This window comes from Hemicordylus capensis, chromosome 13 (genome assembly GCF_027244095.1).
Source record: "Hemicordylus capensis ecotype Gifberg chromosome 13, rHemCap1.1.pri, whole genome shotgun sequence".
Taxonomy (NCBI): domain Eukaryota; kingdom Metazoa; phylum Chordata; class Lepidosauria; order Squamata; family Cordylidae; genus Hemicordylus; species Hemicordylus capensis.
The window spans coordinates 22,104,375-22,131,715 of NC_069669.1; the positions used below are offsets into that span (position 1 = coordinate 22,104,375).

The 27,341-nt window shown below is 47.0% G+C and overlaps 1 protein-coding gene across 3 annotated transcripts; it reads right to left on the reverse strand.

Annotated features, from left to right (window-relative positions):
- Positions 1-2,150: 2,150 nt before the first annotated feature.
- Positions 2,151-25,477, reverse strand: LOC128336853 (putative short-chain dehydrogenase/reductase family 42E member 2). 3 transcript variants are annotated; one of them, XM_053277163.1, is made up of 12 exons: positions 25,419-25,477; positions 20,855-21,221; positions 18,652-18,747; positions 16,621-16,681; positions 14,420-14,538; positions 13,120-13,195; positions 11,549-11,631; positions 9,367-9,504; positions 8,844-8,909; positions 7,093-7,156; positions 4,128-4,201; positions 2,151-2,862 (listed from the first exon to the last, which is right to left on the reverse strand). In XM_053277163.1, the coding sequence occupies exons 2-12, from the start codon at positions 21,185-21,187 to the stop codon at positions 2,656-2,658; spliced, it is 1,317 nt and encodes a 438-aa protein (XP_053133138.1). In that variant the 5' UTR covers positions 21,188-21,221; positions 25,419-25,477; the 3' UTR covers positions 2,151-2,655. The 3 variants fall into 3 exon arrangements, with proteins under 3 accessions (XP_053133138.1, XP_053133136.1, XP_053133139.1); XM_053277161.1 differs by lacking the exon at positions 25,419-25,477 and adding an exon at positions 22,681-23,081; XM_053277164.1 differs by lacking the exons at positions 4,128-4,201; positions 25,419-25,477 and adding an exon at positions 22,681-23,081 and having other exon boundaries at positions 2,670-2,862.
- Between the last annotated feature and the right edge of the window lie 1,864 nt (positions 25,478-27,341).

Sequence of the window (27,341 nt, forward strand, 5' to 3'; positions counted from 1 at the left end):
TGTGTGTATTTTGTATATGCTGTCTCTCTGTGTGTGTTTTAATATTTATTATTATTATTATTATTATTACATTTATATCCCGCTCTTCCTCCAAGGAGCCCAGAGTGGAGTACTACATACTTGAGTTTCTCTTTCACAACAACCCTGTGAAGTAGGCTAGGCTGAGAGAGAAGTGACTGGCCCAAAGTCACCCAGCTAGTTTCATGGCTGAATGGGGATTTGAACTCGGGTCTCCCCAGTCCTAGTCCAGCACTCTAACCACTACACCACACTGGTTCTCACCAACAATAGAAATAATTTATGTATGCATAAGAATATAATACAACTGAAATACATGCATTTGTGTGTATATATATGTGTGTGTGTATACATAGATATTAGATATATATTCATATATACCGTATTAGATTCCTGCCTGTTATAGAAACGATGCATGCATGCATGTATAAACACAGACACTCAACCACCCACACAGATTATATACATTTATCTATAGTGGGAAGCAATATAAAAGTATGTCTGTAGTAAGGGGGCTAGAGTGTCCATTTTGCACACACCCCCAGCCCCTTTTAGTGAGGAGACAGAAGCCGTATTCATATATCACGCTGTACACTTGTGCAATGGGTGTACACAGGCACAGATCCGTACACAGGGACAGGGATGCACAGGTCATGTTGCACACAGGTACACCTGTGGGTACACCTCCTGCCTGCGCCATGCATTTAAGGGGTCTGTACCCCGGTTCACTTTTAACATGGACGCAGGTACAGCCATTCACACAGACACATGTACAAGTGCACAGACATCTCTCCATTCACACAGCATCATATCTGAATAGGGCTACAGCCAAGAAGGGGTTGTTGATGCTGGAGCATTTATTGCGTAAATGGAAATCTACTGTTGGTTTTGGAATCTGAGTGTGAGGTGGTCTGACTCCTCCCTGATGAATGTCCTAAGGAAACTCTTGCTTGCCTTTTAACAACTCTCTCCATTGCTTTGCATGCAACAGATTCCCTACACACCTGTCCTTCCACCACAACAGGCACTTTTGATATGCTGAGGAATCCACACCGGCCCCTTTCCTGGAAATTATAGTTGAGATCGGAAAAGCAAGATGTGCCTAGTCGGATCTGTTTACTCTCCACCCTACCCTACTTTTTCTTTGGAAATCTGGTCCCAACAAACTGCCTTGGAAACTCCTCCCCCCCCGAACCCTAACAAATTTGCCATGTGTTGCATGGCATGGGGGACTCCTCAAGAAACAAAGGCCCAAATAGTGTAAGCTCCTAGTGGGCAGGGATTTGTCTCCTTTTGCTTATGGAACTCAGTAAGGTGTCGTGTACAGCACCTTGATGGCCCTGTATAAATCATGAACAATACACAAGAGGACTTCTTGGGTATGTGGAACCCACTCCGAGCAGCCCAAGGTCTGGCCACGGATCTGCTCTTGCTGCCCAAAGGCTCCCTGTGGCAAATGTGACTCCTGACACACCAGCGGCTTTGTTACTCGCTTAGACGGCTTTGAAGGTAGATTGGGCATATCCGTGGAGGACGACAAGTACGGATACACACACACACACACTTACACACACTGTCACAGTTCTGAGACAGCCTTCTTCAAGCACTGACTTACTTCCAGACTAAGTTACTCATGAATACTCTCATTGAAATCAATGGGACAAGTTTACTTGTCCCATTAATTTCAGGGGGAATACTCAGTGCTACTTTTCTGAAGCCTGTCAGTCAGGATGAGGGGAGGGGCACGTAGCCAGCCAATCAGGAGCAGAGGAGGAGGGTCTTCGCCAGCATTCCCTCTAACAGGGATTCCCAGATGTTGTTGACTACAACTCCCAGAGCCCTCAGCAGCAATGGCTTTTGCTTGGGGATAATGGGACTTGTAGTCAACAACATCTGGGAATCCCTGTTGGAGGGGTCTTCCTCCTCCCTCTCCTTCTGAGGATGCATCATCTTCAAGTCAGCAGTGGGGAACAAAAAGCATGGCTGCAGCATGGGGAGGCACAAGGGCTCTTGAGTGCCCATGGACGGAGCCCTTCAAGGATCCCTAGGGGACTGGACTGGAAGACTCCAGGTGGTTCCCAAGTCTACCATTTTATTATATGCAAAATGTGCTACAGAAAGACTCAACTTCATAGTCTTCAAACAATCATTATTTTCAAGTCCATTTTAACAGAATGTTCAACATCTGATCCACTTTTTCTACATTTAAGGACAACCATTTCTAAAGAAGAATATTGAACGCAGTCAGCGACCAGCAAAAGTTGGTGCAGAGAAGGTGTTTCCACCAACGAGCAGTGATCCAGACCAGCAGTGACTGAGTGACCCGCAGTGGTTTTCTAGTTCCTCCCAGATTTCTGACATGGCCCCCAGTATCTAACCGGTTGTGTCCCCTTTGCTTTAACCGGTGTCAACATCCTTTTTAAAAACTGGTTTCTCATCTGTTCATCAAAAGTGATCAAAACTGTATCATCACAGTCAAGAACTAAGAGAGGAGTAATCCAGCCCCTCGGTTGCAAATTCACTGCAAGACAAGCAATTAATTCTACCAAAAAAAAAAACCCTAAATAAAAAACAAGAAAACCTCTCACCTCTCAAAATAAAATAAAATAAGCCGCAAGGAAATAATACTGGACATTCTTAAAAAAATAAAAAAAGCAATATAAAAGATAAAAATATGCCAACTATAAGGAGTATTATGGGTAAGAATGAATGATCCTCTTGTTTAGGACTTGTTTTCAGATAATAATCCACAGTATCTGCGAGGGTGAACTTTTGGGGAAAGTAGCCCAGCTGTTTACAAGCCTTGTCTATTCGGAAAGTGTGGGTGACCAAGATGTTCCTCACCTATGCAAGCGAAACAACAAGGATATATAAGCAGACAGCACTCTCAATGATGAAAGAAGAAAAGGAGAGAATTAGCAGTAGCAAACATGCTGTTGAAGAGATGAAGCTGTCTTATGCCAAGGGAGGCTCCGTACACGAACCGCACCCACAGCCCCGGCAGCAGAGCTCGCTACACACACACACAACTTCCTGACACCAATCTCGGCATATCCTGTCCTACTTCCAGGGGGGACACACATATATACATAAAAACACAAACTATAAGTGTTGCAATTAGGGGAACAGGCTACTTCGGTCGCTGACTCACATCCACACTAATTACGACAAAGATGAATATTTATATGCCGTGTTTCAACAACAATTCCCAAAGTGATTTATAGATATATAAACTTAAAACAGACACCAGCAACAGCCACGGGAGGGATGCTGTGCTGGGGGTGGATAGGGCCAGTTGCTCTCCTCCTGCTCAATAAAGAGAATCACCACGTTAAAAAGGTGCCCTTTTGCTCTGTTAGTAGGAGACAGAGCAAAGTTACTCATAAACAGTCTTACTGAGATTAATGGGAATATTCGGGGCTAATTTTATGAAGCCTGTCAGTCAGGATTAGGGGAGGGGTACGCTGGGTGTCAGCATGTAGCCAGTCAATCTAGAGCAGAGGAAGAGGAGGGTGAGGGTCTCCATCCCCCTTCCTTCCCCTTCTGCATCAGATCCATCAGCTTCAAGCCGGCAACCCTCAGACAGGGAACCCATACCCTTCATACTGTACCATGGTCTTGTGGTCATGAGCATGCACTGTCCCCTTGGCTCAGCAGTGTCTGTCCTGGTTTGCATTTGGATGAGACACTACATGATGTGTGAGCACTGCAAGATGGGGCCACTCTGGGAAGAACACCTGCCTGCTTGCATGCAGAAAGTTCCAGGTTCCCTCCCTGGCAGCATCTCCAACGAGATAGGGCTGGGAGAGAGACTCCTGCCTGCAACCTGGGAGAAGCCGCTGCCAGTCTGTGTAGACAATACTGAGCGAGATGGACCAAGGGTCTGACTCAGTAGAAGTAGAAACAGAAAAGGGCAACCACTTTAAAAGGCGCCTCTTGGCCCATTGAGGAGGACCTAGTAATCCTGTGTTATCAACACACCCATTCCTCCAAATATATTCTTAGTTTGTAGAGAATTCGGTCAGAGAATGCAGCCGGCCAGCTCCAATATTTCCCCAAACAGATAGTTAGTTCCTACTAATCATAGCAAGAATGTAAGATTTTTTTACCTCACTTCTGGTCAGGATAGGTGTAAAGTTAAAAACTGGTTTAAGAAGCAGGTGCAGATAATCCTGCAGAGTGGCTGCAACAGAGAGGAGGTTTGTATTAGAGGTTACAGAAGTATTGAGAGGGTGAATTGATGACGCTGAAGCACGTAAGCACAGCCCCTGCTGGATCAGGCCCAAGGAGGCCTATCTAGACCAGCATCATGTTTCACGCAGTGGCCCACCAGATGCCTCTGAGAAGCCCACAGGCAGTGGGTGAGGCTGCGGCAGGCTCTTTCTCCTGCTGCTGCTCCCTTGCAATTAGCATTTGGAGGCATCTTGCCTCTAAGGCTGGAGGAGGCCTATAGCCAGCAGACTAGTAGCCATTGATAGACCTGTCCTCCATGAATCTGCCCAAGCCTCTTTTAAAGCCATCCAAGCTAGTGGCCATCACCACATCCCATGGCAGTGAGTTCCACAGGTTAATGATTCCCTGTTTGAAAAAGCCCTTCCTTTTGTTGGTCCTAAATCTCCTGGCCCTTCATGGGATGACCCCTGGTTCTAGCATTGTGAAGGAGAGAGAAAATTTCTCTCTGCCTACTCTCTGTACACACCTTTATCATGTCTCCCCTTAGGCGCCTCTTTTCCAAACCAAAAAGCCCCAGACGCTGTAGCCTAGCCTCATAAGGAAGGTGCTCTAGGCCCCTGATCGTCCTGGTGGCCCTCTTCTGCACCTTCTCCAGTTCTACAATATTCTTCTTAAGATATGGTGACCAGGACTGTACACAGTACTCCAAATATGGCTGCACCATAGATCTGTATAAGGGCATTGCAATATTCGCATTTTTATTTTCAGCCCCCTTCCTAATGATCCCTAGCATGGAATTTCCCTTTCTCACAGCTGCCATGCACTGAGTTGACACTTTCAACGAACTGTCCACCACAATCCCAAGATCTCTCCCCTGGTCAGTCACTGACAGCTCAGAGTCAGACCCCATCAGTGTATACGTGAAGCTGGGTCCCCCCACTCCCCCCCACATATCCATCACTTTACACTTGCAAACATTGAACGGTATTTGCCATTTTGTCACCCAGTTTGGAGAGACCCTTTTGGAGCTCCTTGCAATCTGTTTTGGATTTGACTACCCTAAATAGTTTAGTGCCATCTCCAAATTCAGCCACTTCACTGCTTACCCCTGCTTCTAGATCATTAATGAATAAATTAAAAAGCACCGGTCTCAGCACAGATCCCTGGAGGACCCCACATCTTACTTCCCTCCATTGTGAAAACTGTGCCTTTATTCCTCCCCTCTGTTTCCTGCCCTTCAACCAGTTACTGATCCACATGGAAACCTCGGGTTGCCAACACTACATTGCCAGAATGAGGGACACATGTTTGTGGGAACTGGCTTGGGGGCTGGGAGGTGTCTGCCGTGGTAATCAAGAGCCTGAGTATCATTGACATATTTGTAACTGAATTACATGCTATTGAATCAAGGAGGGACAAATGCTGTCCCTCTAGGGACCGACATTTCGTCCCTGAAATGAGGGACATTCTGCATCATGAGGGACAGTTGGCAACCCTACGTGAACATGTCCCCTTATCCCATGACTGCTAAGTTTAATCAAGAGCCTTTGGGCGGGGGGACTTTTTTTTTTAATTTTGCCTCCGTCAGTCCTAAGTGCAAGCAACATTCAGTTATTTTAGAAGTATTTGTTTGGAGGGGGGAGGAATAGGGGGAACCCAGGAAAATTTAGGGGAGGCAGACCAGCTGTAAACCCCCCCCCCCCGCCCCAGCTACTGGTCTGCTGTGGCAAGTGGGGGGCTGAACTGTCTGGGTCTGCCGCAGTCCCAACTCAGATCAGGCTTCCCTGCAACCTCTATCCTAGAAAAGCCACCATTAACATGTCACAGCTCCAATCCAGCTGCTATTGACTGATAAGGTTCATACTCACTTGTCCCAACTTCAAGGGATGTCTAAATTTTATCCTTAGAGGCACAGGTCAATCATAAGAGCATAGGAAACTGCTGCCTACTGAGTCAGAACACTGGTCTGTCCAGCTCAGTATTGTCTACTCCGACTGGCAGCAGCTCGCCAAGGTTTCAGACACAAGACAACAACAAATATTTATATACTGCTTTTCAACAAAAGTTTCCAAAGTGGTTTACATAGATAGATAGATAGATAAGATGGCTCCCAGTCCCCAGAAGGCTCGCAGTCTAAAAAGAATCATAAGAGAGACACCAGCAGCAGCCACTGGGCGGGATGCTGTGCTGGGGACGGAGAGGGCCAGTTGCTCTCCCCCTGCTCAATAAAGAGAATCGCCACTTTTAAAAGGTGCCTCTTTGCCCAGTGAGCAAAGATTTCCCAGTCCTACCTGCAAGCTTTCCACAACCGGCTTTTAGCCTGCATCTCCTCTGCACTGGAGGAGCGGGCGCGTTCACATGTTGGGCAGATTTACCCCGAAGACCCTGCGAGCGACCAGGGAGCAGTTCACACACAATTCGGGTTTTCCACTGCTTGTTAGAGTGCAACCCGGTTTATATCCAAGGTTTTTTTAAAAATCCACTTGTAGCATCGGGTGTTTTTTGTTTCTTTGTTTTTTTTTATAGCGTTAAGTTCTCAGTAAAGCCTTGCACAAAACTCCTGGTAAAGCCTGCTGTGTGGAGAACTCCCTGGAGATGCTGCCAGGGAGTGAACCTGAGACTGTGAACCAGAGCTCTGCCTCTGATCTGTGGCTCCATGATTAAGTCCCACTGAAATCCATGAGACAAGTTTGTCACGACTAACTCAAACCCTCTTCATTTCATTAGGACTTCGTCCTGCCTTCCTTCATCTGAATCCTGCCCATTGAGTAAGAATCCTACAGACTCCCAACAAGAACCCAAGAAATTGATCCAACACCCCAAACCGTTGGGCGATTCTGCCAGGCCACTGAAATGTAACCCAAAAGGCAAATGCGGTTCTTTGGTGGGCATGTGTTTTACCTGCCATAAGAACAAGAAAAACAGGGATGTATAGCTGTGGTTTTCTGTAGCCCAGTTTTTCAATCTGCAAGGGACAGAAAGGAGGATTAAAAACAAGCCTTTCTTACTGGGCTGACTTATTAGAACGATGAGTGCTAAAACTAGCAGTAACTTTAGGAACACTGTCATTTCTTGATTCTTTTCCCCGTGTATGCTTGAAATGTGTTGGGATTTTGCATTAAAACATTTTATGAGCTATCTACTTCCCCCTTTTTTGGCTCAGATTTTGGTCCCCCCCCCATTTTTCCTGACTCATTGGCCTGGTTCACACAATCGGCTGAATCAACATTTAATGTAGGTTACCAACGTTAGCGTGATCGTGTGATCCCACAAGGCAGGAATCTCAGATTCATCTTATGTCATCAGCCACCTTGGCTTGGGTTCACACAATCATGCAAATGTTGGTAACCCACATTTGAACAATTGTGTGAACAGGGCCCTAATCTTGCATTTTCCAGAGACAAAGCAACTCTAGAAAGCTCTGCATGCAAATTAATGGAGTTCTGTTCTGATAAATAATGGCTTTGTTGCAGATAATTAGCTGCTGAAAACGGGCGCATAAGGATATGAATCCCCAATTTGCATCCAAAGAAACAGCTCCTTAAGTTCAGCAGGACCATGATGGACAGATATCCAGGTATCCGCTTTAGCTACATATGCAGAAGGCTTTGGGGCTCACATTTTCAAGAGGGCTATTTGTTTATTTTATCTATTTATTTATTAGATTTATATAAATCACCTGATAGAACCATCTCCAAGTGGTTTACATAAAACTCAGAAACATTAACACAATTAAAAAGCAATTAAAACAGTTGAAAAAATTAAACAATATAAAAATATATTTTAACTTTTCTACTTGCATGGAACAACAACAAAATTACATTTAAGGTGGCCAAAATGTTGTGCTGCAGATGCTAAGATAAGATGAAATTTGTTTACAACTAATTGTTAGAATTGGGAAATATTAGAGTTTAGGTAAATAGACCCTAATAGATTCTGGTAAGCCGAGAAGTTTATGTCTTTTCTCCAGTAGATGACTGTGATTATTTATATTATTTGCTTGTTATTGTTTCTGATCATAGATCAAAATAAAGATGACTGTCTATATTTTTATTTATTTATTTGACGAACATATTTACTACCCACTACCCAAGTCTCTAGGCAGTTAACAACAATAAAACAAACCCAAAATTTTAAAAACCAATTAAAACATATAATTGTCAAATTAAAATCACTAACCATAAAAACTGCTAAATAGCTAAAAAGCTTTATTTTAACTAAAAGCTTGAAGAAACAGGTGTGTATTAAGAGCATACCTGTTTACTCCTGTTTCAGGTTTATGCAGTTCATTCATGTTCATCAGTCAAAATGGCCCACATACACCCCCTGAGGAGTTTTTCACATCCGGCTTTTAGTTCACATCTCCTCCGGAATGGAGGTGTGTGTTCACATATCAGCCAAATGTACCCCGAAGTCCTGTGAGCTATCAAGGGAGCACTTCACACAAAATTTAGGTTTTCCATCCCGTGTTAGAGTGTAGCCCGATTTATATCCGGGGGGTAAAAAACCCCACTTTTTGCATTGTTTTGGGGAGGGGCAACTTCTAATTCGCAATAAAGCCTCGCAGAAAACCTGTGGTAAAGGCTGCCATCGGGGAAAGCTTGCTATATATAATCTCTGTTTTCTCAAGTGAAAAAGAAAAGTACTCATACCAGTGGCACTATCCATTCAAAAAAACTGACACACTCTCCATCATTGATGTAATACGCCTGACCACTCTGTGGAAAGAAGCAAAGGAGGGGGGAACACAACAGGAAAGTTAGGAATAACATGTAGGACCTGGGATGACATATTTGCTTTTCTCTGTTCTTAACAGCTACATTTATTGTTCTACTCCCTCCACCCACCCCACTTCTCTGAGCCCTGAGTTCGCAGTGTGCCTTGGCATTTGCGTTCTCTAACTTCCCTTGGAAACTGAATTAAACTCAGTACAACTTGGTCTCTCTCAATACAGATCTCAGTTTATTTCAAGGAAGTTGGATAAAATAAATGGATGTCACAGCATGTCTTGGTTTGTTTTTAATTGTAACTGAAAGCAGGACTCTTCTGAGGCAAGGCATGCTTCTTCAGCTCAGGCACATTGCCCGGGACCCAGATCTGAGCATGGCTCTGTGTGGCATCTGAACTGGGCCTGTGGCTTTAAAATCTGCAGTAGGAATAAAGGGTTTTACTCACCGCGATGTAGCCTTTGTTGGCTGTTAAAGCTGCAGCAGCTAAGATATGACCTTGTACCAGATTGCGAATATGAACCCAGTTCATCTGCATGTCTGGACTTCCAAATTTGAAGCTCAGGATTCTCCTCTGGATGTTCCGCTGTGGGTTGGAATGTAAGCAAAAATTGCACCTTTTACGAATATTGTAAATCGGTCTTTGCCTGTAATTGATTATTTGTATGCAAAATCCCCCACGTCTTTCAACTGATTCTCATCCACAAAGTCTCAACTGAAAAACCATGGCACACAGGCAATATTAAAACACAGGGTGGATTTGTACATCCCACCAAATCATGGTTGATTTAATCTGTTAATTTTTTAAAAAGGGTTTACTATCTGCAAAAGAAAAGCCAGAACATTACACCTTTTGAATGTATGCAATATTATTGCCTACCTGGCAACACTATTATCTCAGACAGACTACAGAACAATAGGAAGACAGTTATGTAGGTAGAGGAACTGGCAGAAAAATAAATGCACACAGATTCTGTAACACCAGTCTCTAAATGATGACATTAAAAGCAGTGAAATTTAACACCTAACGACGAAACCCTTTTCGATAGTGTTTAATGGAATTCACCATTATCTTTGATAAGGATTTGGCAATCTTACTACTTTCTGAGTCAGATGCAGTCTTCTTATCTGAATCTGCACAATGATGTTGGTAGCTCTGATGTTGGTAGTCTCCAGACTTGAGTCCCCAGATGTTGTTGGATTATAACTCCCAGTCACAATGGCTTTGGGACTTGTAGTCCAACAAAATCTGGAGACCCACGGCTGGGAACTCCTGCCCTATGCAATGAAATTAAACACCTGCTGCAATTCCCACCTGCTGCTCTCCTGCCAGTGAAGAAAGATCTGGTCAGTCATCAGAATGAGGCGACAGAAGGTGCCTTCAAATTGAAGGTGGCCAGCGGAGCATCTTATGTCTTCATGCTTACATGTGTTTACAAACAAACATCCACCTCCTTGCAAACAGAAAACTAGTGTGGTAGCAAATGGGTTAGGGTTACAGTCTTTCTCCCTGATGTGTTAGATTTTTACTTGCAGGGTGTTTTCTCCCCTTTGCATGTGAGAGCCCCTAAACTGGCATGCCTCGCCTGCAGCAGCACAGTCTCCTCAGGATTCTACCATGTCCTTGGGTTTCATGTTTAAGGCAGGCCCTATGCACTGGCAGGAGGGTGAAGACATTCCCAAGTGCTGAATTCCTCTATGTAGGGATCCTAGGGTACCTTTAAAAGAGATGTTCCAAATGGGTGGGAATTTTTTACTTCTGCATTATGTCTTTCCTAGCTCATTAAAGAAATAAAAAAGTTCTGCACCAAATAAATTAATACAAATGAAAGATTCATGCATGCTCGAAAGTTAGAAACCTTGCTGACTGCCTTAGAATAAAGGTGGTGTTTTGTTTTTAATGTGTCAATGTTTTTAGTTTTATGGAAACACAGGACAACACAATCGTTCACACTGGAAGCGAGATTTTTTCTCCTTCCCTAATGCACTCCAGCGGCTGTAATGGCACCAGAAAAATAATAAGGTGGGTGGGGATTGAATGGGCAAGTGAATTTCAGAGGGTTGCTTTGTCCCATTTGTTAGATTTCTGAAATAAAAATGAATTTATACACATCCGGGCTCCCATCCTAACCAAAAAGAGAAATGAGCTCATGGGAAAATGCTCCTTAGCTACATAGACACTCTTTAGATCTGTCGATGGTGTGGAAGAAAAACACGTGAGTGTGAAATATATTCCTTCAAATAACCCGCTGCAATGCAGTGTGTGTGTGTGTGTGTGTGTGTGTGTGTGTGTGTGTGTGTGTGTGCACGCAGATTACTCCCTTCCACCCTCGGCGACCACCTATGCCCAGCATGTGGGTTTATAAAACCTGCCCCATCAGAAAAAAGAAAGAAAAGAAAAGTAAGAGAAACAAAAGACAAATGCATAACGGGTTTGATTTCTTAAAGAATAGCTTCAATTAGCAGCAAGAACTTTAGTAGTGTTTTTAACTCAGTTTTCAAATGAGGAAAGGAGTTCATATCTACTATTCTGTAATATTAAGCCATTTTGGAAGGGCGGCACATGAAGCGAATAAGTAAATAAATCACCCCACCCCACCCTACCCCAGGCCATAAATGAAAATGCGTACAGCTAAACGTGGCAGATGCCTCCCTTCTTCTGGCCCATAGATGCCAGGGGGACGAAGAACGCATGTATGGAGTTTATCCCCTTCTAGAAGAGAGCAGAAAACACGACAAGGATAATGACAAAGGAACATTGAAAGCCGTCTAGCTGAGGATTGTCTACACCCTGACTGGCAGCGGCTTCTCTAAGGTTTCAGGCAGGAGTCTCTCCCAGCCCTACCTGGGGATGCTGCCAGCCTGCCAGGGTTTGAACCTGGGACCTCCTGCACGCCACGCAGAGGTTCTCCCACTCAGCTGTGACCCTTCTCCAACCAAGGCTTTAAAGGGATATTTGGACTACAGGCAGAGGGGCCGTTTGGACGCCCCACCTCCCCACCCATGAGATTAGAAAAGACTGGCATTTTTTGTTCTGGCCTTCCAGGGTTTTTCTACTGGTTTTAACTGATGGTTATGTTTTTGTTTTTATTTATTGTAAACTGCTCAGAGCTAACGGATGGGGCAGTGTAAAGATATATATATATATATATATATATATATATATATATATATATATATAATATAAATTTTAAAACACATTAATAAATAATAACAACAGGGCACTCTGGACGGGAGATGTGCACAGGACCAGCCCCGTCCACTAGGCACACCCCCAGGCGGCCACCTAGGGCACCAGTTCTAGGGCAGCGGGGTGCAGAAAGAGGGCCAGGATCCAGCCCTGCCCACTTCTTTCTATCTCCCTCTCCTCCTTGCCTTGCACTTCTGAAGAACTGCACAGCCGTGTAGGGATGCGAGAGGTCATCCTGCGCCCCGAAATCCACCGTTCTCTCAGCCCCCAATGCACCTCAGCCCCAAGTCAACAGCTAGTCTCCCTCTCTTGAGTATGAATGGCCGGCCTCAGCCTTCCCGCCCAGGAAGAAATGGGCTCAGGCGAGATTTCCCTCTTTGTCTCCACAGTGTTGAGAGTTTTGCCCTCACGATAGGGGCTCTCTCCCCCACGGTCTCCTCAGATCAGCACCAGCGGATCCTTCACTGATGGTCATCCGTGCAGGCCGGCCATTTGACCTCGTGAATGTGCAGCCCGCATGGTGCACGTTAAAGCAGGGAGGGCTCTGCACTGCTCGCCTGTGGGGGGCGCCAAAGTCAAACCTCGCCTAGGGTGCCAAAAAACCCCTCTGGCCAACCCTGGATGCCTGAGTTGATATCTTTATAACACAGGCAGATCAGGCAAAGTATTGGCCCTCTGTGTTGCTTTCAGTCATGAGAAGTTTTGCACAGAGCTGGGGCACAGGCAGAAGAAGGGTTCGGCCCCACTGCCTGATACCTTCTTCACTTACCATTGGGCCAGAACCCAACCCACTTGATTCCTGTTCAATGGCCTCTTGTCCTTTAACCCATAGTTCTGCCTCTGCAAAGAAATGCACTTGGCACATGCTCAGGGCATCTTTCTTATTAAGGCAAATGTTCCAGGGCTGGATCCTAACCTTGAAGTGGATTCAAGAATCGAACCCCAGCGACATTCATGAGTCATAATTTCAAGGTCATCATGTGACAAGAGGAAAGATCGCTGAGCACCTACCTTTAAGTGGGGTTCCATTAGCAGCCAATACCATTTGATCTGCAATCGCTTTGGTTCTAGAATAATGGTCGGCATGCTAGAAAGCAAGCATTAGCATAATGAACCATCCTATAAAGTAGCATACCCTATATCAAGCAATATCTCCATTCCAATATTCGTGCAGTCAGCTCTGAAATATTGACTCAGTTGGTCAGTTTTGTCATCTTTTCTCTATTTCTGAAAGAGCTGGAAATGTTATGATCCTTATGAATGCAAAACTGGAACACCTGCAGTTGAGAGGGAGGTACTGGAGACTCAGCGTGACCTGTAGATACAGCAGTTTAACAAAAATCTGAAGGGGGAAAAACCCTAAGGGGCAAAAACAAAAACAAAAAACATCCCAAACTGCCCCCAGCATAACTCAATGGAGTGGAATGTTCATGGACTCAGAAGGTGCTTAACAGACAACCAGGAAGGCAGAGTTAATGGAACTTCTTAGCAGTGGTACAATTACAACTGAATTTTGGAGCCAGAGGTGTTCTTACCCTTGGATTTTGGGGCCAAAGCCCAGGGCCTCCACACCCCCTGGGGTCCCCCAAATCCTCTTTAGTCTGTCCTGGGTGGTGTGGTTTGTGCCCTCAAGAAACTATGTGTTGTTGTTGTTGTTGTTTTTAAAGATGCTTAACTTGGGCTCCAAATGCCTTTAGGTCCAGGCTGCAAAATTATCTAGGTGCACCTCTGCTCCTTTGCGAGGAGGCAGGAAGGAGGGCTTGAACAAAAGGAACTGGAAATTTCTCAGCTTAAAGAATAATCCTTCAAGACAGTCACAATCCCTTCGCCTCCTGAGGGGGAAAGGTGTCTACAACTCTTTCTCATTTTCTCACCAGCCATTTCACAACTTTGTGTTTCTGAGGAGGAATCAAAGAGGCCACTTGTGCACTGAATCGGTTCCTCTGCTGGCCATGGTATGTGCCTGCAAATAAACTCACAACAACATTCGCCTTTCTCTCTCTCCACACCAGGGCTATACTGCAACACGTTGTGGCCGCTCCATCCTTGTTCTCCAACACATGCAGGCTCACACCCTTTCCTCCTCCTCTTGTGCACTCAGAATCCAATCAGCGACTGCTTGTTGAGCGAAACCACACCAACCACCCTGAGCTGCATGGCCGGGCGGCGGAGTCTCTTCCAAAAGGGGAAGGCTGCTGTGGGTCAACCCAGAAGGAAATCTAGCCACATGCCACCGTTACTACTCGTGTTCACACTCTCAGACCTAAATATATATTACTCCTGCCCCCCCCGCCGCCGCCGCTGCCAATACCTTATCCAGTGGGAAATAAGGGACCGTTTCCTCATCTCCTCCTTCAATGGGATTCCCTCCAAATACAACATTCACTGAACTGGTGTAGATCAGTCTGGAAATGCTTCTTTTTTTGCAGACTGCATTGAGAGGAAAAATTCCCTGGTATAAGAAAAGGCAGTGGTGCTGTGGGAAAGAAGCCTGTCTCACTTTGAATCAAGCAGGGGCCTTGTGCTCCAAAACACTGGGCTCAAAAGGTCTAGGCTACCTGCCCAAGGGCGGCGCATAGGAAGCTGCTTCCTACTGAGTCAGACCCTTGGTCGATCTAGCTCAGTATGGTCCACGCTGACTGGCAGCAGCTCTCCAAGGTTTCTGGCAGGAGTCTCTCCCAGCCTGCCCGCAGGGATTGGATCTGGGAGCTTCTGCCTGCAAAGCAGATGCTCTGCTAACAGAGCTACATCCCCACCTAAACCCTAGTGGCAGATAAACCGCCGGAGGAGAACTTAGACCAGTGTTTCCCAGTCTGTATTGGGGCACACGACCACCCCTCTCCCACCAATATATATACCTGTTGCGGGGGGGGGAGCAAAGATGCCACACAGCTTTCATTTTCATTTGTTTTAGCTTACTTCCTAGATAGATAGACAGACAGACAGATAGACAGACAGACAGACAGATATTCTGACATCTGTCCTCCGCATCCCTCCTGCAGTGACTCCTGCAGTAACTTTCATGCACGGCGGGGGGGACTCCCGAAACAGAGAGCTTCAACTTGCTCCCTTATGTACTGGGAAGAGCACAGCCTTCCTGGTGCATTAGGGGGCAAGTCAGCTTCAGAAGCAGGCCGTTTAAGCTCCCCACTTAGGGAACTGATGCAGGGGGTAAGGCAGCCTGGCACACCAGCCAGCGTCCTCCGGCAGAGAAGCAGGTCACCACAGGCTTGTTGTTGGGCAACACCACCTTAGGCAGCGATGGCCCCGTTGTCGTCCAGGGCCCTGGGACCTCAGCAGCTGCCTGTCAGCAACTGACACCGGCTCTCTGTGTGTGTGTGTGGCGGGGGGCTTAATCCCTGCACTCCCCAGGGATATTGGCAGGGTTGGCCCAACACACCCACAAGGGGGGGAGCAAATGTCTCTGGGCCCCAGATGGAGGGCCCCGTGGCGGGGGGGCAGCTTGCTCTGTACTCTCCCCTTCCTGCCTCGCTGAAGGGCCCGTCTTGACCATTTGCCCCACCAGGGCTCAACCCAATACACTTGCTCGGCCCCTGCTCGGCTGCCCAGGAGTTATTTGCACTGGGCTTCAGGCTTCGGGGTAAACGTTGAGCGAAGCCACTTCGAAGGACACTCGCGGCATTGAGGGAAGCAGCCCCTCCCCTCTGCTCTCGGGTTTTGTTTTGAAACAAGTCCACATGGCAGCGTCCGTGTTTTCCTTCTAGCCAATGGGAGCAGGGGAGAGAGAGAGAGAGAGAGAGCTCCCTGCACAGCCAGATCTGCATTTCTGAAGAGAGCATGCCTCTTATCATGCTAATGATTCTTAGGCCAGTGCTTCTCCCATTTGCTCCAGCGTTTTCGGAAAAAGTAGCTTGAAAGCATTTTAAAAACTTGGACATACACTGAGACAAGCTAGAATTCGCACCACAAAGCCCGGCTCGTGTGTGGAGTCAGTCCAAGGATCTCGAAGGGACTTTGAGGTAAGTTTGGCTGGAGTGTGAACGCACACACTCTCCGATGGAGGAGATTCGGGGCAGAAGCCCTGTGTGTCAAGCCCCCGGCACGGCACAACCCAACCCAAGAGGCCCACCTCGGGATGCCGAGCAACATTGCAAAGGATGCTGGCCCAGCTTGGGGTTCGGACACTGCCTTGATTGGAGCCAGACCATTGGTCCGTCTAGTTTAGCACTGCCCACACTGACTGGCAGCGTCTCTCCAGGGCCATAGGAAGCAGCCTTTCCCAACACTCCCTGGGGAGTCCAGGCACAGACTGATCTTTGGCCAGGAGGGGACTCCATCGGAGGGTGGCGGAGTCTGTGCGGTATATCCTGCCGAGAGTGCTGGACTGAGTCCAAATCCCATTTCAGCCCTGAAACTCACTGGGTGACTCTGGGCCAGCCCCTTCTCTCTCAGCCGATTCCGTACACGGCCCTCGGCTCCTTGGAGGAAGAGTGGAAGGACACGGCATAACCGCGGACACAAAATGAGACAAATGAGACAAAAGGTACATACCGTCAATGACGACTTTTGTTCCTCCCACATTAATCGACTCGATCTCTTCTCTCCTTTGCAGCTGGGTGCAAATAAATGAATAATGACATAAAAATAGTAGCTGATGAAAAAACAACTGAGCATTCTGCAGAGGAGGCTTACACAGCGGGTGGGAAGCCACTTCAAGGCCTACAGAACATTCTTGTGAGAAACAGAACTGGACTGAGCATGGAGGGGGTGAGGGGGGAGCAGTACTTGAAAGGTTTTCAGAGACGTTTAGATGGAAACTTCATGGAAATCTAGAGGGAGAGGAGAGCTGGTCTGGTGGTCACAAGCATGACTTGTCCCCTTAGCTAAGCAGGGTCTGCCCTGGTTGCATATGAATGGGAGACTAGAAGTGTGAGCACTGGAAGAGATTCCCCTTCAGGGGATGGAGCCGCTCTGGGAAGAGCAGAAGGTTCCAAGTTCCTTCCCTGGTGGCATCTCCAAGATAGGGCTGAGAGAGACTCCTGCCTGCAACCTTGGAGAAGCCGCTGCCAGTCTGGGTAGACAATACTGAGCTAGATGGACCAAGGGTTTGACTCAGTATTTGGCAGCTTCCTATGTTCCTATGAAATGTATGTTCCAGCTCATTTTTCCATTTGTTTTTATTGACTGGATGAGTTAGCTGCTCTGATATCAGCATTTCTTGGCAGCTGCCAGGATATGTGTGCCTCTGAGCATGTGCAAAGTGCCATTTCTGCTGAGCAACAAGATGAGGGCTACCAGTCCACTGAGATGGGTCTGGAGTTGCCAGGAACTGCACCCTAACCCTAACCCTAACCCTAACCCTAACCATTAGGGTTAGGGTTAGGGTTAGGGTTAGGGTTAGGGTGCAGTGGAACTTCTCCAGCAGGCGGCTACTTTAAGCAAATCTGGAGATTTTAAGGACTTGATCCGTCTTGTTTATATGATATTTGTTTTTCTCTGTCAACCGCTTTGAGAACTTTTGCTGAAAGGTCTATAAATACTCCGAGTGGTAGTAGTAGTTGTTGTGGATCTAGAGGAAATGACTGGGGGGAAATATTGAGGAGGACACATCTCCAGCCATCTCTTTAGTCAGATTTGGCAACCTTAAACCATACCAAAGAACTACATTGGCTACCAATAAGATTCCAGGCAAAATGCAAAGTGCTGGTTATAACTAAACAGCCCTCAACAGCTTAGGCCCTGGGTATTTAAGAGAAGGTCTTCTTCACCATGGGCCCCACCGCCCATTGAGACCAACGGGAGAGGTCCGTCTGCAGCTGCCACCGGCTCGTCTGGTGGCCACTCAGGGTCGTGCTTTCTCTGCTGCTGCCCCGAGACCCTGGAATGCACTCCCTGCTGAAATAAGAGCCTCCCCATCTCTGACAACTTTGTAGAAGACCCTAAAGACTTATTTCTTCTTCTTAACTTGACTGTGGCTTTACATTGTTTTAAGGTTTTTGGCTTTGTTTTAAATTTTTCCCAGAAATGGAAGTTTGGATCAGTTAGACAAACACACACGGAGTGGAATCAGTTTTATTCATGCAAGCTTTGCGGGGGCTGAAGAGTGTTTGTTTTCAGTGTACGCGGCTTTGCACATCCTTTTCTTTAAGAAACAGAACAGCAGCCTAAACACATTCAACAAATACACACTAGGCCTGTTCTCATGACCATTGACTGGGTAGGACAAGCATCCGATCCAGTTTTGAGAGTTCTGCACGTTTCTGATTTTCGGCCAGGCGTGAATCAAAAGCTGGTCAGAGGAGGACTAAGTGACCACGTGGGAGGCGGGCGCAGCGCTAAGCATGCTGGGTAGGACCACGCCACCCAACCCGGCTCCCACCTCCCGCACAATCACTTCCCCCTCCGCCGATCTAGTTTTTGACTCGCACACACAACTGGACATTGGGAGTGTGCACTTCTCCCAAAACTGTGTAGGATGCTCATCCTACCCAGCTGTCACGAGAACAGCCCTAGTGCATCCCACATTTGACCAAATGTCCAAGGAACAACTTTGCAATTCACTCCAGTTCTCTCTTTACTCACCCGCTCCGATCCGGACAGGCCACACGAGGCTGCGTGGAAGACACAGTCCACTCCTTCGCAGGCTCTGAATACTGCATCGGCGTCTCTCACGTCACCCTGTCATATGCATGTAGCAAAGCGTTATCATTCCAAATGCATCGCTGAGCATATTAATAACTAGGATCAACGAATAGCAGGGGCTGGCATCCAGACAAAGTTTATTTATGTATTTATTTATTTTATTAGAAACATTTAATATTCCGCCCACCCCGAAGACTCTGGGCGGTGCACAAAAACATGCAAACAAGGCAACGTTAAAAATTACATTCTAAATTAAAAACTAAAGTAACTAACAAAAAACAAATAGGTAAACTACAGGGCAAAAACCTGGCGAAAAAGAAAAGTCTTCAATAGAGATTTGAAGGTCAGTTAGGAAGGGGCTAAACGATTCTGGAGGGGAAGAGAGTTCCAAAGAAGTGGGGCAGCAACCGAAAAGGCCCTTTTGCGGGGCCGAGAGCCCTGAAACTCTCGGAAGTCAGGGACCGACAAGAGGGCCATCTGAGACGATCTAACTGGAGGGGATGTAACTGGATGGGAGAGGCGGCTCTGTAGGTAGACAGGTGCCAAACCCCGCAAGGCTTTGAAGGTCAGAACCAGGACCTTAAATTGAACTCGGAAGCGAATGGGCAACCAATGTAATGACTGCAGGAGAGGCGTTACCCTGAGTTATGCAATAATATAACCCAGGAGGTACTCTAAAGGACGGCTTCATTCCAACAGGACTTGTGTTGAGCAATTTAGTCAGGATGCCAACCCAGAGGTGCCCCTAGGTGATTTTAGAGCCTCCCCTCCCACCTGACGGCAAGTTAAGCATCATCCCCCTACATATACACACTGGTCTGGGACACATGCAGCATTTTAAAGCCGTGGGTTCTTGAGGGCACACACAAAAAAGTGAGACTATAAAACGGGTATATTCAACACACAACTTGACATATCCCCATCCCACATATTTCTTTCCCCGCTCCCCCTCCATCTCTAAAGTAGAGGTCATCTCATCCACCAGCTGCAGCACGAGCCAGCAGCACGCTGCAGTGAGCACACTGCCTGGGACAGACGCAAGATGATGCCACCTATTTCTTGACAGTCACGCATTGGCTGTACTACAATCTCTATATACCCCATATCCACTTTCGCACGGATCTGAGGACCAAACTAAGCGTCATTTTAAAAGTGTGTTGGAATCCTACAACCAAGACTTGTAAAATTCCTTCTAAAATGCATACACTGCCTTTCCACATAAGTATGCTCAAGCCAAAGCAGTGCACAAAGCCCAGTAAAACCATATACTGCTAACTGAGCAAAGAGGCACCTTTTTTAAAGTGGTGATTCTCTTGTATTGAGCAGGGGGAGAGCAACTGGCCCTATCCGTCCCCAGCACAGCATCCCTCCAGTGGCCTCTCTTATGTTTCTTTTTTATATTGTGAGCCCTTTGGGGGTAGGGTGCCATTTTAGCCATTTTATTTATTTACTTTATTTCTATGTAAACCGCTTTGGGAAACTTTTGCTGAAAAGCAGTATATAAATATTTGTTGTATTTGTATTAAAAACAATAAAACAGAACACATAATAAAGCAAAGAAAGCAAGTCAACAACAACCAAGCATACACAAAACAGCCCAGCAGCCCAGTAAATCAATCACAATTAAAGGCTTGTCGAAAACTGAACAATTGTTCTTTGTGGCTCTCCCGGGGTGCCACCACCAAAAAGGCCCTTTCTCTAGCAGCCACCCACCTCACCTCATTCGGCAGGAGTACTCAGAACAAGGTCTCTGAAGAAGATCTCAAGACCCTGGTAGGGACATAAGGGGCAAAGCGCTCTCTCAGGTAACCCGGTCCTAAGCCATTTGGGGCTTTAAAAGTTAAGACCAGTACTTGGAATTGGGTCCGGAAATGGACTGGGAGGCAGTGCAGCTGACAAAGCCCCGCCATGATATGATTGTAACCCCCAATTCCAGTTAATAACCAATAGACCAACTGCAGTTTCTGAGCTGTTTTCAAAGGCAGCCCCATATACAGCACATATTACTGTTTCAGACTGTAAGGTCCTTGGGGCAGGGATCTATCTGGCTTTGCCTATGTAACTCTGTAGGGTACTGTCCAAACACACACAAGAAGAAATGACATCAGTCCAACATGATTACTCAAACGTAAGTTGACCCTACTTGGATAAAGACGGCTTGGTTGGGGATGTCCCATGCTGGCTTCTGTCTGTCGAACAAAACAACGCTGATTCCTTCCTTGGTGAGGGCAGAGCCCAGGTGGTAGCCAAAGTAGCCCCCGCCTCCAGTTATCAGGGCCTTAGGAGTTCTTCTCGGCAGCGGTCCTGCGTGCCCATTGAGTCTGCAGTCAGACGCTTGGCTGCTGTGAGGCACCACGCCATTCGACCTGGTTCGCATCACGTCTCCAGTCGGAGGAAACGCGGTGAGGACGCTGCTGCCCCTTTCCTCACGGGGGGGTGTATAATTCTGCTGGGGCATTCTGTCACAGACCTCCATCCACGATCACAGAGACTTTGGTTTTCAAATGAGCCTGCATAGAAATGGTAGATGATTTTGTACACCTTTGGTCTGCATTTTAGCCCATGCCTCATGTACTTCCATCAAAACATACATTCAAATATGGATCACAAATCAATATGCTGTTTTGAGAATCATGAAAGAAGGTGTCTCGTAATTCTAAATTTAAGATCGACCGCTTACCATCTCAATAATTAAAATGACTGCTGATCATTTGAAGGGAAAGACAATCTTTGAGCAATTTGATTTGCACCCAGTTTGGGAATATGGGATTTCTCATTCTCAAACTGGGTGAAGTTTTCTCTCTCTCTTTCTCATACAATATTAGAACCCGGGGTCAACTGTTGAAGTGAAACACTGGGAGATTCAAGACAGACACAAAAGGTGCACAACGTACTTGACAAAATGTGTAGTTTAACTCGGCTGCCACCAGATGGGGTGATGGCCACCAATCTAGATGGCTTGAAAAAGGGATGCTGCAAATTCATGGGTAGCCACCTAATGGCACAGCGAGGAAGTCACTTGCCTGGGGAGCAAGAGATTGCCGGTTCGAATCCCCGCTGGTATGTTCCCGCGACTATGGGGAAAGATGCTGAAAGGCATAAACTTGTACTGCGTGGGAGGAGGCAATGGTCAACCCCTCCTGTATTCTACCCAAGACAACCACAGGGCTCTGTGGCCACCATTACCTTACAAATGCATGGAGGAGAGGGCAACCAAAGGCTACTAGCCATTATAAGGGGGGGGGAGCAGGGTGATGGTCCTGCACACCAGGTGCTGGGGAATACCAACGGGAGGAGGCAGTGGTTCTCTTTTCTCCACTTGTGGGTTTCCCAGAGGCCCCTGGCTGGCCACTGCATGAGGGTGGATGCTGGACTGGGTGGGCCCATGGCTTCTGTTCTTATTCTGTTGTAGAAATGCCACAGAATAAGAACAGAACAACACAACTGGATAATTTGGACAGAGTCCAAAAGACCAGCAATAAAGAAGACCCTCGATAGTGGGATGGATGGGTTTGCTGCCATGTTTTGTCCCTCCTCACCAGGCCTCACTAGGCTCCCGAGCCTATTGCACAAGTCATAGGAGGATAGTGAACTGCCATATACTGAGTCAGACCCTTGGTCTATCTAGCTCAGTACTGTCTACACAGACTGGCAGCGGCTTCTCCAAGGCTGCAGGCAGGAGTGTCTCCCAGTCCTATCTTGGAGATGCTGCCAGGGAGGGAACTGGGAACCTTCTTCTGCTCTTCCCAGAGCAGCCCCATCCCCTGAGGGGAAGATCTTCCAGTGCCCACACATATAGTCTCCCATTCAAATGCAAACCAGGGCAGACCCTGCTTAGTAAAGGGGACCACCCATGCTTGCCACCACAAGACCAGCTCTCCTCCCATCCCTTAGCCCACATATTCAGCTCCCGGCCCCCTGCCTCCCAGGGTCTGAGCACTGGCAGCCCACCTGGCTACCCGGCCTTACCTATATCTGGTAATACAGATGAAAATCACTCGACACACCAACAAAACGCTCGCGGTCTTGTTTCCACAAACAGGTCTTTGGCCCTTTAGAGCAAAGTTAATACACGGCAATCTAACCCCTCCAGAATTGCTGCTATTCTTAGTACACATCTACAGTGCGGATCCATATTGGTCCTGCAACAGTTTAACTGTCATGGCTTCCCTCGGAGCATCCTTGGAACCAATGAGAATGCCGAGTGTCCCAAGGCAGCTGCATCCAACTGCATTTCCCAGGGTTCTCTGGGAAAGGCAAACTTCATGCCACAGGCAGCGAGTTTTCTGTGCACTTGATTGATGGTTGCGTATTCTCCTTTCCCAGGACTGAGATATTACTGGTTTCTCAACATTTAAGGAGAGTACAGTAGTGGCATTAAACATCGATCCTTTGCTGGCTGGATTGAAGGATTGATGGATTGATTGAAATTTTATGCCAGCAAATTATCTATATAAGATTTCTGGAAGTGTTGAAAATTGGGATCCTTTTGGACAGGACACGGGACCACCTGTGGGCAAGTGGAAGGTACCACAAACTTGGAGGCAGTGTTTCAAATACACAGAGTTTGGAGGCAGTGACTGAGTGTTTAAAAAAATCTGAAGGAGGCCAAACCCCCATCCTCTGTGGCCAACTACCTCCATGTTAGTCAATGGGTCAGAGTCATGAGCTCAAAGTGCAAGCAGATGGGCAGAGCTCATGGAACCCTGTGGGGATGATGGCGGGTGGGCAGGGGGTGCGGAGAAGAGGGCATGAACAACAAGAGTGTGAAATTTCTCAGCTTGAAGAATACTCCCTCAGGATTGTCACAGGCCTTTATGTTTCTGGGTGGCGGGAAGGTGCCTAAAACTTTCACCATGCTCAGGCACAGGCTCAAGTAACATGCACACCAGAGACATACAGCAACACTTTGTTGTGGGTCCATACTTGTAGCTTCTCATGGTGGATCACAATTATTTATGTATTTGACATATTTATATACTGCCTTATATAGAGGTTGTTCACCCAGGTGGGCTGGGGAAGGCTCGTTTTACTCACCCCCCGCTGCCACCGACAACTAATTTCTTCTTTTGGGAGCTTGTTAGTCAAGCATTTCTCCATCGCTGCACCATTAGATGGCTTACTGTTGTGCTTTTCATTGCTATTCTTTACTGCATTGGGCGTGAATAAAAGTTACATAAATCGTGAATAACCAAATTATTGTCTCGGGTCTTCATTCCCTCTTGCTCGTGGGATCACAGACTCAGGACACCAAGTCTCACTTAACCTCCCTACAAGCCTCCAGGGTGCCCTTGACCTGCCTGGTCCGTCCGTGACCCTCCGGTCTTGAGCTATGGCAAAGACAGTGCGTGCCGGACCCCCTTCGACCAGAGTCTGCATCCTCAACTGACTGTGGCGAGCGTCCCGGAGGCTGACTGAGTAGAAGTCTGGAGGATGGACTGGGGCCTTCTTGGAATCGGTGAGTTAACCCTTCACATCCCCTGGGATAAGTCCAATCCTGAATCTAAGTGAGGTACATGGAGGAACCTATAGATCTGGGTGGTGCCGAAGAATGGGGACATCAGGGAGTAGGGTCAAGTCCTGTACCCCTCTGGGATGCATCCTCAAGAACTGGGCTAAGTTTGGTGGGGACCCCATGACAAAGAAGAACAACAAGTAATACAGAAGAAGTAATACAGTTTACTTCAGGGCTGGCCTGAGGGTTTTTGGCACCCTAGGCAAATTTTGGCTTCGGCTGCCCCCCGCGCCACCCCCCCCCCTCGCTAAGAAGTGCAGAGCCCCGGCTAACGTGAACCATGGTGGGCGGCCCATTTTGCGGGATCAAATGACTAGCCCGCGCAGATGACCTGCGAATGACTAGCTTTTAAAAATTGATTTTTAAAAAGTTTTTGAAATGTTTTGTATTTAGTGTTTTATGTGCTTTTGTTGGATTTTTTTATTTAAGTGTTGTGAGCTGCCCAGAGAACAATTTGTTCTCTGGGTGGCTAAACAAATAAAGTTTTGTTAATTGTTAGTATTATCTTCAAGAATATTTATATACTGCTTCTCAACTTTTCCTTACAATGAGTGCATCAGCCCGAGGAAAGAGGTTTGTTTGCATCTGCACTCCTCTGCAACCCTTTTCGGTCAATTTCTGCAGGTATCTTGTTTTCAACATATCAGCTGTTATTAAAAAAAAACAAAAACGGGTTCTGAACTAGGTTTTGGGAGGGACTTGTAAATGTGTTTGAGAAAGAAACAAAAAGTAAAATAACCAAAATGTAAACAAATAAATAAACAGAAAATAGTCACATAGAAAGAGCCCTGCTTCGCAGGGTTGTTGTACAGATTAACCCTTTCTATGTTGTATTCTATTCTGTTTTTAAATGATCATCATTTCTCTGTACTCTAAAAATGTTGTGAAGTTGCTTCAAGAGTCTTCCACTAAGAGGCAGGACAGAAATAATTAAATGAATAAAGAAATACATTTAATAATAAATGCAACAAAAATTGTGAATAGCTTTGGACACCAGAACAAAAGAGATCAAATTTAGTTGTAGCGTTCTTGTCTTGTCTTTGGTACCTAAAACCTTAGAAAGGCATCCAGTATACACAGTCTGTACACACACACACACACACACACACCCATTTTTTGCCTTGAAAAATATATTTGACAAAAGTATGTTTAAAAAGACAATTTTCCCCTTTCAAATCATCATAAAAATTACCTTTTGCGTACGTTGGGCTTTTAAAAAAAGGCTGTGGTGGCACTGAAGAGAGGTTTGAGTGGAGGGTTTTTCTCCTCAGGTTCCGATGAGAGCAGCAGCAGGTGTGACCAGGCTGGTATCCTGAGGAAACCCCAGGGATGCTCAGGTCCTATTTTATAGGGGCTTTCCTTTTCCTCTTGTCAGGGTGTGTACGCATATGTATATTCATATGTAAAAGAGACAAGCATTTTCACCTGTGAGGTTGGCCCATCTGGGCTTAAGGCCAGGAAAGGGTGAGGCTTCATGCAGCAGTAAGCAGTTCAGACAGTCTGTGTGAACTGCCCTGAGCCACTCTTGGAAGGGTGGTAAAGAAGTGGAATAAATGATAAGCAAACAACAACAATAATAATAGGCTGCCTCCAGCCTCCGAGGCAAGAGGCTGCTCAAAATCAGTTGCGGGGGAGCCACCGCAGGAGAGAAGGCATGCAATCACCGCTGGCCTGTGGGAAACTGGTGGGTGACTGCATGGCACTGTGTATGAAATCCGGCCAGCCTTGGGAAGGCTCTCCCGCCTCCCAGGACACCCCGTCTCCTCAAGTGTGGCTTCTTTCTTAAGTTTTGCTCTAGCAGCCGGCGGAGGCAGGGAAGGGGGCGGCATCCCTGGCCTCCTCGGGGATGACAGCAGCACCGCCCAAGTGGTGGCCAGGCCCAGTTCCCTCTCCTTCAGAGCAGCAGCAGCAGTGGCAGAGCGCCAGCCCACACAGGTCTGTGTCCCAACAAGACCAACCACCGGTCCCTACGCAGGCACATTTGTGGCGGGATGGGGGGGGGCATGTGGGGAGCTCTGGCCATGACCGAGGCCGGGGGGGGCGGGGGGGTGCTTTGCTTGAGCAGAGTGGGGCTGCTGTCGCTGGCCTGGACCCAGAGGGGCTGTGCTGCGTGTCGCAGATCTCAATGTAACTCTGCTGGTGGCGGCACTGAGTGAGTGGGAAGAGCAGCAGGGAAAGGGACACTGGAAAAGTCAGCCAAAGTGGAGGGTTTGTTGTTGTGGGGTGTGGTTTTTTTTTTGCAAATTGCAATAGCAGATTTGCAAATTGGATGTGAAATGGGATACCAGGCAGCAGTGGATTCCACTCGGTTACTGTGATTCTGCTGCTGCTGCTGCTGCTGAATGACTGTGACTGACTGAGTGGGGAAGAGGGGGGGGAAGAAACATTTTAAAAAATAAAGGTGGGGGGGGGGAGGCAGCCGTGATCTCCTGCCCTTCAGAGGCTTCCTTATATTATGACTTCCTAAGCAACTGAGATGAAACTCCATCTATGTCGTTCTGCTGTCTGGTTTGAAATGACATGAGTGGCTATATCTATATCTAACTCATCTAACTCATCTATTTGATTTCTATACCGCCCTTCCAAAAATGGCGTACACAGAGAAATAACAAATAAATAAATTATCTCTCTTATCTCTCTTTTCTATCTTATCTGTCGACTAAACTGATTGCTAGTAGGTGGCTTCTCTTTCTGCTTGACACAAACCCTTTGCGATACACTTTTGCTGGGGCTGCTTAGCTGCTTCAATGTCAGTGCACAGTCAATGGTCGTGTCCCCCCCCCCCGCCCGACCCATTCACTGGTGTGATCATTGTCCTGACACGCAAGAGAGAGGCTGGATGTACAACACGTACAATGGTGTGGGGGAGGCGAAGACGAGAGCCTTTCAGGCTGGCTACGGGCCGGTCTTATCGGCACCTAGGAGAGATGGTAGCGCAATGGAGCCTCTTTGTTCAGAGGCCGCATGAAAGCGCCAGGTGCCCGGGAGGGTTTGCTGCCGTCATGCCCGGCTGGAGAAAGTCTCCGAAACATTTGCCAAGTCAGGAGCAACCCAGCTTGGGGTCCTCAGATGTTGGACTGCAAGTCCCATCATCCCCTAGCTGTAGTCCAACCAC

Excerpts from the sequence above, each read along its gene's own strand:
- LOC128336853 (XM_053277163.1), bottom strand. The coding sequence starts at position 21,187 with ATGGAGGTCTGTGACAGAATGCCCCAGCAGAATTATACACCCCCCCGT. Across the intron at positions 18,748-20,854 it reads ACCAAGCCGTCTTTATCCAA|GGTGACGTGAGAGACGCCGA; the intron begins GTAGGGTCAACT and ends TGCATATGACAG. Across the intron at positions 11,632-13,119 it reads TAATGGAACCCCACTTAAAG|AAGGGGATAAACTCCATACA; the intron begins GTAGGTGCTCAG and ends GCTCTCTTCTAG.